Source organism: Sebastes umbrosus, chromosome 14, assembly GCF_015220745.1.
Source record: "Sebastes umbrosus isolate fSebUmb1 chromosome 14, fSebUmb1.pri, whole genome shotgun sequence".
In the NCBI taxonomy this organism is placed as follows: domain Eukaryota; kingdom Metazoa; phylum Chordata; class Actinopteri; order Perciformes; family Sebastidae; genus Sebastes; species Sebastes umbrosus.
This window is the reverse complement of record NC_051282.1, coordinates 2,639,204-2,652,550: the sequence shown is the minus strand read 5'-3', so window position 1 is coordinate 2,652,550 and position 13,347 is coordinate 2,639,204. Positions and strand designations below refer to the sequence as shown.

At 39.5% G+C, this 13,347-nt stretch overlaps 1 protein-coding gene across 2 annotated transcripts in view; it reads left to right on the top strand.

The window, feature by feature from the left end:
* Positions 1-5,263: 5,263 nt before the first annotated feature.
* LOC119502241 (ornithine decarboxylase-like) overlaps positions 5,264-13,347 on the top strand; it is a 29,819-nt gene continuing 21,735 nt past the window's right edge. For both annotated transcript variants that reach the window (XM_037793094.1, XM_037793090.1), the window contains exons 1-5: positions 5,264-5,381; positions 5,987-6,114; positions 6,256-6,429; positions 6,540-6,712; positions 6,796-7,012. In XM_037793094.1, coding sequence (XP_037649022.1) covers positions 5,369-5,381; positions 5,987-6,114; positions 6,256-6,429; positions 6,540-6,712; positions 6,796-7,012 — 705 coding nt within the window. In that variant the 5' untranslated portion in view covers positions 5,264-5,368. The remainder of the gene's footprint in view (positions 5,382-5,986; positions 6,115-6,255; positions 6,430-6,539; positions 6,713-6,795; positions 7,013-13,347) is intronic.

The following is a 13,347-nucleotide window of genomic DNA, read 5'->3' as shown; positions in this document are numbered from 1 at the left end:
ACAGACTCTGCGTATGTGTGCAATGCAATTCACAGAGATATGTCTGGCTGGGTGCAAGCGGGTTTTAAGACTAGTCAGAATAAACCTATGGCTCATGAGGAGTTGATGAAAGAGTTGTTAGAAGCAATCCAGTTACCACAGAGGGTAGCTGTGATCAAAGTGAAAGGACACAGTCAGGGCACTGATTTAGAAAGTATAGGAAACGAAGCAGCGGATGCAGCCGCTAAAAAGGCAGCAGGGTATTTACCTACTATGATGGTCATGACCACAACAGATCTCGGTTCTGAGATAACTGATTTCTCCATCATACAAGCTCAGAAATCTGCCACAGCAGCAGAACGAACCATCTGGGAAGATAAGGGAGCTATAGAACAGTTTGATGGTATATGGTATAACGGAGATCAAATAGTTATGCCCCCCTGTTGGATGTCCTCAATATTGACTCAGACTCATGGACTTGACCATAAAAGCCACAAACAGATGTTACGAGATCTCCGCCACTGGTGGATTCCCCGGAAACATGCTACTATAACTGACTTCTTGACTAAGTGTGACGTATGTAGTACATGTAACATCAGACCTACCATCACTCCTAGGGCAGGAAAACATCCTTCTCCCACTGCCCTGGGACAGGAAATCTTTATTGATTTCACAGATATGGGAGTAAGGGCTGGGGGGAAAAGATTCCTTCTAGTAATTGTGGACGCATTTTCACGTTGGGTTGAGGCCTACCCTACGGGAAAAGAGGATGCAAAATCAGTCATTAAATGTCTGGTGAATGAGTACATTCCGAAACATGGGTTTCCTAAATTGATCAGGTCAGATAATGGTTCACATTTCAAAAATAAAGACCTGCAATCTGTTGAAAAGGCTCTGGGACTAAAACACAAATTTGGCACTGTGTACCGCCCACAATCGCAGGGAAAGGTTGAACGGGCTAATCAGACCATCAAGCTAAAGCTGCTAAAAATCGTTCGCACAACTAAGCTCCCTTGGACTGAAGCCCTGCCCATTGCACTGATAGGCATCAGAGCCTCGGTCAATCGGTCAACAGGACTCACACCATTTGAACTTACGTGTGGCCGACCTTTCCCAGGGCCGTCCCAAAACCCCACTCCCCTTCCTGACCTCGGTTACAGACCATACTATTTGAAGGTTAATGCTCTTGTGTCAGCTCTCTCCTATACAGGTGACAAACCTGTCACCCCTGTCACAGAGGACGTTCCAGGACCTGACCCCGGACCCCCGGAACACCTTTGGTTGAAGGTGTTAAAGAGGAAGTGGTCGGAGCCACGTTGGACAGGCCCACACAAGGTTCTGGCCAGAACTGCAACAGCTGTGCAGCTCGCAGGAAAAGGACTCAACTGGTGGCACCTAACACAGTGCTCCAGCAGCAGGACAGGACCTGAAGCAGAGGAGGCAGCCCCACAAGGAGCCCAGGCTACGTGAAAAGAGGGTCACGTATAATTTTTTATTTTTCATATACTGTATAAACTGTGACTGTGATGAGATACACATAAGGGAAAGAAGGTTACAAGGTCTTGCCTGTATTTACAGTTAAATCAGGCTAACATGGTTGTTTAGGTGGACTCATCTAGGTGGTTTTTGAAAAACATTATATATCACATTGTATTAAAACTTGTTGCTTAGAATAAATGCTAAAATAGATAAAAAGAGGAACCAGGGGTGGGGAGAATCCACCAGAGAGAAATTTCACTTCCTTTCCCAAACCAGTATAAAATAGGATCACCCAGATAAAAGTTTTTCAGTTGCGCGCAGGAAAACAAACTAGAAGCATCATGCAGTACGGCAAACTGCTAGTAGCGTTTGCTGTAGCATTTGTGTTTACCTCTCTTGTCCTCGTTCTTCTGTACAAACTTTCTTCATGTGATTTGTCATGTATTTTAAATGTTTTAGGGAATGTGAGAGAAAATACCATGACCCTTGTGTAGAGTTTGTGTACTCAGATAAATCTGAATAACCTGGGAAAGCACAGACTGTACTAGTTTAGATACATTACTTATCATCCTCGCCTCTGCACTCTGCTAAAACTGGCTAATCACAAGTAACTCTTTTTAACAATAGACAATGCTTTCACTCAGAAGCAGGGTGGAAGGAGTGGGCTACAAGGGGGGGAAGGCTAAACCAAGATTATAAAGAATGATGTAGTGAGGTAGCTCCCCTAATGAATATAAACTGGCTGACCAAATAGCTGCAGGTTTTGAAAACATACCTATAATAAGTGCTCTGATCCCTATCACTCCTAACAAAAATGTTGACCGCATTAACTACATCCACTATAATGTTCTCCGTTTGACTAATCTAACCCGTGATGCAATTGCCGGACTAGCTGAACAAATGGCTCCTACGTCACTGATGGTGATCCAAAATAGAATGGCATTAGATATGCTGTTGGCAGAGAAAGGCGGTGTATGCTCAATGTTCCAAGACTCATGTTGTATTTTCATCCCTAACAATACAGCGCCGGACGGGACTGTAACTAAGGCGCTAGAGGGGCTCCGGACGCTGTCTGAATCCATGCACGATGACTCAGGTATCAACAGCCCCATTAACGACTGGTTAGACCGTACCTTTGGGAAATGGAAGTCCATGGTGGTATCTCTATTCTCCTCAATCCTTGCTGTGTGTACATGCTTAGTATTATGCGGTTGTTGCTGTATTCCTTGTATTCGCCACCTCACTGAGCGTGTGATCATTTCTGCTGTGCAACGAAAGCATCCGGATGCACCTCCTTCTTATCAGATGGCCATGTTCCAAGCGGAGAGACAGGGTCTCCTGGAAATGGTGGGGGATAGTGAAGATGTTGATCCTGAAGAGGTTGTGTGATGATGCTTATAATTAATACATCTGTACGTAACATTATCTATGCTTATAATAAATATATCTGTATGTAACATTATCTGTAGGTGAACTTAGTTAAGTTCAAAAGAGGGTCTGTTGGATTTATTATGTACAAAAGTGCTTACTATGATCTACAATAACCTGACTGTCGGATTTGTTATGAATAGAGTGAATTGTGGGGAAAGAGAGGAGAGGGAGGTGCTGTTCTTCTTTTTCAAGGCCAAAGGGAGGAAGGAGTCAGAAGGAGATAACAGAAGAAGAAGACATGCAGCAGAAACATCACGTGCCATAAGCTCATGAATATTAATATTGTGTAAACCATGAATAGGCTGGATCAGGGATAGCTCGGGGTTCAGACTTCGCGAACTGACCCATGCACTGTATGTTGTCAGGGACACGTAGGTTGGATCCAGATATCTGTAAACTCTTTTATTTTTACTTATGCAACATTGATTGTTCGGAATAAATTGAATCATTATGCTTTAACTCATCTGTTTGGAAATTCTCTTTGTCACACAAGATTAACCAACACGTAACTGGGCCTTGACCTCTCGGAGGTAGAAGGCCAGTTCCTTCAGTGTGAACACCAGAAGCCTGCATCACGCAGCCACCACGCGACGCAGCCGCCACTCGCTCCTGACGTTGGTAGTGTGCCCACCACTTAATGAGGAAAATACCCCGGCTTCCCCTGGTATGTGGGTGGAGACAGAAATAATCGATCTCAGGACCCTAGATTAAGACCATCTTGTAGATCACAGATCACCACTTTTACATCTTATATTAAACAATAAAGAATAAAGTAAACAATGTGACATAACATTTTAACCATTTTTAAACAACATATAACAGGTTTTAACTATTTTTTGCCCACTTTTAATGGTTTTAGACAATCCTTGTATGTATGATGTAATGTATGATCTTTTTAACCTCATTACAGATTTTAACATCATTACTTAGCCTACTATGAACTTACTTATGCTTTTGCATTAACAGAAATACACTTATAGTCTTTTTTTAACTTGTCACATATGCAATGTTATTGACTTTGAATCTTGCTAGCATAACGTTAGCTTTCAGTTTGAGCGAAAGGGTTCTATGACCTCAGCGGACTTGAAATATTGCCAAGTCTTATCTAAGAGCATTTTGACACCTCCGCTTCATGAAAAAACCTGCTGCTTTGGCTACTAACAGTTCCTGTTTCCTGTATCTGTGTTGGTTTATATCCCGAAGAGAAAGTACAGTGTCATTTAGCAGCTAAACATTTGTTGAACAGTGCTTCTTCGAGACTAAAAAACAAACCACATTCAAAACATTTGTGCTCTCAATTTTATAATTCGTGCATCCTGAGAGGGTGAAGGGAACACACAAGACCTTGCAGTACTGATAATCAGACATATGTTGCGTATAAACTGATTAAATGTTTTTTCTCTCTTCGTACCTTTGTTGCGGCTGGTCTCCTCAGTCTGCCGACCTGTTGCTGCTGTTGCTGGTGGTCTCGTTGGAGGTCTGTCTGGTCCACAGAAAAAGACAATGAACCAAGAAGCCTGAAGCCTTTGTCCAAACTCAGTGTCTGCTCATCAGTAAACACAGTGCAATCCATGAAATGATGCTATTTGTTTTCCTTATTTTTGAAGACACACTTTTATCTAAATGTTGTGAGAATTTTTATAATATGAGAAGGAATGTTTCCTCTGACCTGGATCATTCAAGAACAGAACAACCCTCCCATTTCACTGATGCGTTTCAACCATTGTGTTGTCTAAATTCCTTTCTGTCAGATGCCAAGCCGTCTGTCCTGATAGTCAGGATTATCTCAGCAACGTTGTTTATTTGTGTATGATGTTTTATTTGTTTTTTATTATCATAGCTTGTTACACACCAATTGTTGACTTAAGAAGAAAAAATGCACAGCTTGTTGTCTCACGTCTCTCTTTCCACTGTTCCATTGTTTATTGAAATACAGGTTAAAGGCCCTGACATCTGGTTGTTTCCTAAAGACTCAGAGAAGACGTGAAGACCAACCAGTAAGACTCTATGAATTGATGGTGAGAATCAGAACAAAACTAATTCTGCCATTAAAATGTATGATGATATTCCCCTTGTTTTAACAACTATCTACGAAGACACAAAGACACATCCAGCTGTGAGTAAGACTAAATGAAACTGACATTTAATGCAAATTAACATGTACTGGTGCTTAATAGATAATATGGTATAGTCTTCTCATGCTACTGGATGTTAAACGCCCCTGAATAAAACAAGTCAGGTCTAGATTCCATGTTAGGCACATAAAATCAAGGTAAGCTATGCTGTACTTAATTTTTCCACAGTGGGTGTGGAAAAGCCACCAGTGAGCTAATAAAACCAGCATGTCATGCCGACATATTTCACTTTGGACGTGTGTGAGTACTTGCTATCAAACTTACTTCCAGTTCTGTTTAATACAGATGCTAATACAATAATTATACTCTTTTGAAAATATTTGAGAATTTCAGGGCTGCAAAATATGGAGAGCTGTGGTAAGAATAAAAACTTTTCTGGGTGATGTTTAATGTGATGTAATGTGTGAGGCATGTTAATGTTATGGATACATTTTTGATGACTATTTGAATGGCATAATTTCAATGGTGAAATGTAAATAAATAAATATTTACTGAAATACTGTCTAAGTACAAATTTAGGCTGCTTGAGCATTTCAATTTTATTTATCTTTACACTTCTACATTTCAGAGGCAAATTTTGTACTTTTTACTCCATTATATTTACTTTTCAGATTTTTCCACTCCCTTCCTGTTTAGTGAAAACTATATACAGTATCTTCGTAGTGGAGTATTTTCATAGTGTGATATTAGTACTTTTACTTAAGTAAAGGATCTGAATACTTCTTCCACAACTGCATAATATAGATAAATATCTATAAACAAAGACAGACAAAGCTGATTTTTATTGTTATCCAGTAACCTTATATTAACAATTTTTGTTAATTAATTCTAATAATAATAATAATAATAATACATTTTATTTAGTGCCGCCTTTCTGGACACCCAAGGACACCTTACAAGAATCAATTAAAACATCAATGCATTCTATGCTTTTGTCTTTTACTGCTTGTCATCCCTTGCAGCACCAGAAACTACAAATGAATCAGTCGTGCATGTTTTGTCCCCTGAGAACTGTGACATTGACATTTTAGACAATGGAAGAACCATCAGTGATTTCACAGACGATAAAATAAAAGAGCTTGGTTCAGTGGTGAGTATCAGAGATATCATGTCACTTAAGTTTTCCTAACTATGAATCTCTGTGTAATTGTGTGAAAGTATTGTGAGACAGTTGAGGTTCTTGAGGTGTGCATTTTCAAAATAAAATGTTAACTTTGCTTTATTCTTTCAGGGCAAGGAAGAGCCATTCTATGTGGTAAATCTAGATAGTATATATGAAAGACACCTCAGGTGGCTTACTAACTTACCTCGAGTCAAGCCTTTCTATGCAGTGAAGTGCAACAACACAGCAGCAGTTTTGAGGATGATGAGTGCTGTGGACATAGGTTTCGACTGTGCCAGCAAGGTACTGTTGAAGCATTTCAAAGATAATCTAGCTCTCTTTTTTCTTTGTTATGGTAAAAGGTTGTTTCCTTCTCAGTTTGCTCATTTCAAACATGTTTTGGTCTAACACAGGGTGAGATCCAGCAGGTCCTGTCCCTCGGAGTAACACCTGACAGAATCATCAACGCACATACAACCAAACCACTGTCGCACATTAAATATGCCCGTGCTCATGGAGTAGATATGATGACTTTTGATAGTGAGGATGAACTCCAAAAAATTTCTCTCTGTCATGCCAAAGCCAAGTAAGTGAACAACTACTTATATTTTTGCTTCTAGTGTAGATTATTGTTAATGTATTGATTAATACTTTTGAATCACTTTCCAGACTGGTACTCCGCATCGCAGTGGACGACTCCAAATCGCTCCGAAGTCTCAGTTCAAAGTTTGGAGCCAAACTGGTGTCAGTTGGTAAGCTGCTGGAACGTGCTGGAGAGCTTGGCTTAGAGGTCATTGGGGTCAGCTTTCATGTAGGCAGCGGGTGTACTGGAAGCTCGGCGTTCAAGCAGGCCATTGCAGATGCCCGACGTGTCTTTGACATAGCGGTAAGTCATCAGCATAGCAATAGAACTTTACAAAACTACAACAACAGTTACATAGAGGTAAAGCCATCGATCAAGTTTGTTGTGATGATTTGCAATTGTGATGTAAATCATCTCAACAAAGCAGTGGCGGCCAGACTAAATCTGGGTGAAGAAAGCAAAAGAGTATAACTTACCTTCCCTTATCACCAAGACAAGGGAAGGCACTGCTTCAGTGGCGCTGCTCATGGGCCATCAGTGTATTGTGTATTAGTGTGAGTGTGGAGCAGGGCATTCCTAAAAAAAAGTTAGCATAGCATTTTCCTAGGTAGATAAAGATTTTTAAAAGGTACCCAAACCTGCTAACAGAATACATTAAATCTAATCTAATTAAATTCATATCTCTAATGTAAACATTTAATAATGCTCTTTTTTAAGGAATAATTTTTGTGTTGATTGATTGATTGATTGATTGATTGATTGGCACTCTTTATAAAGGGTTCATAAATTGTAACTAATGGCTTTATATGATTAATTTACTATTAATGCTTTTAAGGTCAATTATTACCTATATGACGATTATAGAGAACATTAATAAGACTTTTGGGTTGTAAAAAATCTTTCTGGTTGGTGTTTTTTCCTCCTCTTGCATGAAACTAGAGAGTGACACGTGAGTGGATCTTCACTCCTGTTACATCCCACTGCCACAAAAAAACTTCCGTCCTGTACCACTCCTATGACAGAGTCAAAAAAAAGATCCTGTCTCGTCCCAATCCCAGAAGAATGAATCCCGTCCCATCCTGTTCCCGTGTTTATTCATATTATAACTGCATAGTTAAATATAAAAACTAGAGATGCACCGATTGCAATTTTCTTGGCCGATTCTGATTTTCTTTCTTTCTAAGAACTATAATTACCCTGCCAATGCCGAAGGCCTAGGAAGGAGGTTGTGTTTTAACCGGCGTTCGTTTGTTTGTTTGTCTGTCTTTCTGTTAGCAGGATTACTTGGATGGACTTGAATGACCTTTTTTGAAGTGGTGGGGTGTGGCACAATGAACAATCCATTAGATTTTGGTGGCGATCCAGATCATGATCGGAATTTTTTTAAGGATTCCGATCAGCCAGAACATTAAGACGTCTGGGTATAATACATTCACAGTGTAACTGAGGACGCTATCAAGTTTTAAGTTTAAGTAGTGGACGCAAATGCAGAGAAGGATGAAGAGGCAGCAGTCAAAATTGAATGATTTAATTAAGGCAACTTACTTAGGACAAAAAGGCAGCCAGTCCGGCAGGCAGGTTAACATAAGATAATCCAATGGAAGAAACTTGAAATACAAAGAAACACTGGAAGAACTCTCACTCAGAAAACAACAAGCAACTGTTTTTTCACATTAAACTTGTTGAAATTACAGTTGAGTTCGACCAAAGCACACTTGGTGATTGTTGGAAAGACTGATGACGACGGTTTAGGCGAGTTTTATTTTGTTTCTGTCCAGTTTGAATGAAGTGTTTTACGATGCTCCGCTACGTACAACTGATCTCAAGATAAACAAAAATACACGTGGATGATTGTGCAAGCTGAACAGAGAGGGGGGGCAATCGTTCTCAGGCACATTGGCGGAGGTCTGCGCTCTCCGAGTGCCATTCTAGTCATCCACCATCTTATTCTAGACATAAGATGGTGATGCAGAATATCTCTGTCAGAGGTTTGGAATTCATTAACCCATGCATTGGAAAGGGTATTAAAATCCCCTGTCCAAAAATCCTCCAGCTGCAGACAGGACCAAAAAACCTGGCTATTGGTGCCCAGATCACGACTGCATCTTAAACAATTCTCATCTACTCCTGAAAAAAGTTTTGACAATTTGGTGAAAGTCAGATGCATTTTGATAAGGAATGAACCAGACTGATTGCTAACTGCCAAGACCTTTCTGATATTTGTGAGTCCAGTTCCTCTTCCCAGTGCTGCCTAATGTAGTCTAAGGAAGGAGTCTGCATGAATTGTCTCGTATAAAATACTTTTTGATTTTTTTGTAATGGGACCCAAAACACCAGCTTATGGATATTGGCTGCAGTGCCCACTAATAATCAAATGGCAACCTCCGGTACTAAGAAATGAAGCTAACACGGAAGTGCCAAAAACTGCAGTTCTTCGAATGGACACTGGATGCTGGCTCCAAAAGCGAGTCAATCCCCATAGACCTACATGTCAATGTCCAACTTTACAACAGTGTCGTCACTGCCAAGATGGTGATGGCCGGAGCCACCCACTTCGAGCTTCACAATGGCTCTTCAGAAACCTTCTGGTAACGTCACAGAGACTACGTCCATATTTCATACAGTCTATGGTGATATTACATATAATTTGGCAAAGCCAACCCTCAATCCTCCTTCTGCATATAACTATACATATTGCTACAAATATTAATATGGTTTAAAATTTAAATTAAATTTTGGCCACCACTAGATATTTTACTTTGGTAGAACATCAATGATACTTGGGTATCATAAAATTAAAACAAATTCTTTGTCTCTTTGTCACAAATGTAATTAAACATGTGAATTTATCCGTGTTAACTATGAACAGAAAAGATTAAAATTATATTTGGCATGCTTTATCATTAAAAGAAAATAATAAAATATTAATAGATAAGGAAAATACTTTTTGAAACATTTATTTAAAGTGACCTGGGGTCTCATTTATAACCATACGCACAAAACGGGGCCTGAAATGTGCGTACGCCACTTCCCACGCAAACGTTGTGATCTATAAAAACAAACTTGACGGGAGAATGTGCGCACCTGAACGGAAACTCTGACCCATGCGTACGTACATTATGGAGGCACCGAGGTAGAGGAAACTGGCGACGCAGATGGTGAGGTGGTGAATTGAAACCAGAGTGTAGAAATTAAATGTGAGAGAAATCATTATACGGATAATGATGTGTCTCATCCATTTAATTTCACTTCATATCACACGTTACTTATAGATCCACTTTATCATAAACATTTAAAACAGCAGTGTTATTTGTGCTAGTGAGCCTTACCTGTACTTATGGTCCCGTCGAGAAAAGTAGTCCAATTCAGGGATTTTAAAATGGGCTAAAAGTTGCGAATTGGACGATCTAAACCTTTCCCTTGATTATCTTTCCCGGGGTGCTAAAAATCAGGGAAAAGGCTCAAAATGACTAGACATTACTCCGATTGAGGGGGCCGATAACTGGACCTTTGGCCCTTTCCCCCGCGGAGTTATGATATGTCAAACTTGACTTATTTTAGGGATCCTAAATGCAATCCGTCATCTATCCACCAGATGGCAGGCTCCCTTGGGTATTGCAATTGGACAATCCCATCCTTAATCGCTCGGGTATTGCCATTGGACAACCCCATCCTCAATCGCTCGGGTATTGCCATTGGACAAAGGTATTTACAATAAAAAAGGAATTAACTATTATTATTAATTAAACAATACAAAATAAAAATAAAACTTACTTTTTACAGAGCACTGTCCACTCCAGCCTTCTCTCGGTCCTGTACACTCTCCTCTTGAGTTCTAAACCAATCCAGTGGCATCAGAATACACAACCAATTAAGCTATATTTCAGAAGCATAATTAACTCCTGGATCTCTACAACATCCATTTGTGTGTGAGAGAGGGTGTCACAGCCAAAATGTCAGCATCCTAGTACATTCCAGAACAAAGTTATGAAGTTTCTCTTTTCTTCACGTTTCACATTAAAACTGCTGATATGGCAAAAATAGACTTGTTCCAAACTTCTTAATTTTTGCAGCATTTATTCATCAGTGGGAAAGGGTGTTACTGATGAATTTTCAGCCTCCTAGCACAAGGCCTTTTAAAGATATCGCCACTGATACCCGAGGCCCTGCGGTAAGTCATGTGAAGTGGACAAATCAAATCAACTTCACATACTTTACTGCAGGGCCCCGGGTATTTGAAGTGGACATCAGAGGCTATATCTCCACTTTGCAAATTTTGGCTGTGACACCCTCTCACACACATAAATGGATGTTGTAAAGATGAAGCAGATTGGAACAAAGGCATGTTTGCCACACTTGAAAATATTTCCATGTTTTTGCACGTAGTGTCCAAACTGGTTCCCAAGGGTCTAGATCCAACAAAGTCTTGTCAGTTATTCATCATGAACTGTTCTTTTAAGATGTACCGAGTTTTAGCTCCTTTGGTCATCCTTTGGGTCAAAAGAGGGAAGTGAGGGATAATTTCCAGGCCAGGCGTCTAATAGCAATACCCTTCCCATTCAAATTTATAACAATACTTTGGTCTCTTTAAGAAGGTTCTCAGGGGTTTAGAGACACCAAAATCAAACATATTCATCACTCAACTATATGGTTTAAATGTCGTGAGTTTCAAGTTGTTTGGGCTTTAGGAAAGTAAAAAAAACACACTTCCCTAAACAAGACCAAAACAGTAGGCCTCAACCAGTAGGAAAATGCAAAATCAGGTCAAACTTGGCCAAATTAGGCAAAATAAGGCACATTTTCTTATTAATTATGTCATACACATTCAAAGTGACTTGTATTTTATCACGTTGTCTAATTTGATCCACATTTGGAGGTTGAGAAGGCCTCCTTTGGGGTATAGGTCAGAATATGTGCCTAATCGCAGAATATGAAATCAAAACCTGCTCTGATTGACCTGCAGACACTGTGACCTCGAACGGCACAAAGTGACAAACTAGTGACCCAACTTTGGACCCTTGGTAAGAGCCCTAAATGGCCCCAAAGTGAGACAATGTCTGCAATATAACGGTATTTTAAGTGGACATTTTGTTTATTTCAAATTCCCATGGCGGACGCTGGCGCATTTTGGCTGCCGCTCCGTTTCTGATCCGATTCCGATCTTAAAGTTATGCTATTTAATCCACACTTTTTTTTTTTAACTTAGATTTTATTGCAGTTTTAGCAACTTATACAATCATAATAACATTCTATACCACTGTATTTCCATTTTTATAGCTGTCTCATAGTTTAAAAAAAAAACCTTACAGCTTAAAACAAGGGGGAGAGAGAAAACAAAAAAAAAAAAAAAAAGAAAAAAAACAAGACTTAATATTAAAATATAATTTCAATTGGATTCAGAGAGAAAGGGAGGACACAGACCTAGACAATCCAAATAATTAAAATAAAATAAAGTAAAATGAATAAATAAATAAATTTAAATAATAATAAATGTGGTAAGGGGTCGGAGGCAAGGGAGGGGGAGTGTGTTGTATGGGTGTGTGCTGTATGGATGTGTGCACGTGCCCAGAGAGGTGACCTGGGTCAGGAAGACAAAGACACAAGCATGATCCAGGATATATGAGAGCACTCAGATCACCGATCACTGCACTAGTACAATCATGGCAGGGCTCCACCTTTTAACAAATGTGTCTTTTTGGAGTCTTATGGAATAGGTTATTTGTTCAATGTGGTAGATTTCCCATACCTTCTCAATCCATAAATTGTATGTTGGGGGCTCAGGTTTTAGCCACTTAATTGTGATACATTTAATTGCTGCTGTAAGCAATATTTGTAAGAGATATTTTTTGGCTCTTCCATCAATGCCTTCTGGTATTGCTCCCAGCAGTGCCATTTTTGGATCTTTGGTGAAATTTTGGTCGAATACATCTTCGAGTGCCCGAAATACCTCTTCCCAAAATATTTTTAATTTGGGGCATGTCCAAAATATGTGAATATGATTGCCAATATGTGTACAACAATTTCTCCAACATTTATTCGAGTGTGTAGGGCCCATTTTGGCCACTATTTCTGGTGTACGAAAGAATCTTGAAATCACTTTCCATTTGAATTCCCTCCAGCTATTAGAGTTGGTCACTAGATGTGCTTCGGTGCATATTTCTTCCCATATGTCCTGTGGTATGTCTATATTCATTTCAATTTCCCATCTCCCTTTTATTTGAAGCATATTGTTCAAATTCATGCCTAAAAATATTTGATAAAAACGGCCTATAATTTTCTTATCCCCATTTCCTGTTTGTAATTTCATCAGGAACTCTTCAATTGGAGTGGGCTCCAGAACTTTATCCCATTCCTTATGTTTCGTTAGGAAGTCCCTTAATTGTAGATATCGGAAAAAATCTGTGTTGGGAAGTTCAAATTCCTCTCTCAACTGCTGGAATGACTTAAGCCTACCATCCTTCAGGAGTTGGTGTAGGTTAGCGAGTCCATGTTCTGACCATTTTCTAAATCCTGTATCTAAACTGGAGGGAACAAAATCCTTTATGAATCCAATATTGGTTAATGCTGAAATTGCTTTGGGCAATCCAAATGCTAGTTTGATTTTTCTCCAAATTGTTAGTGTGACTTTAGTCCATTCG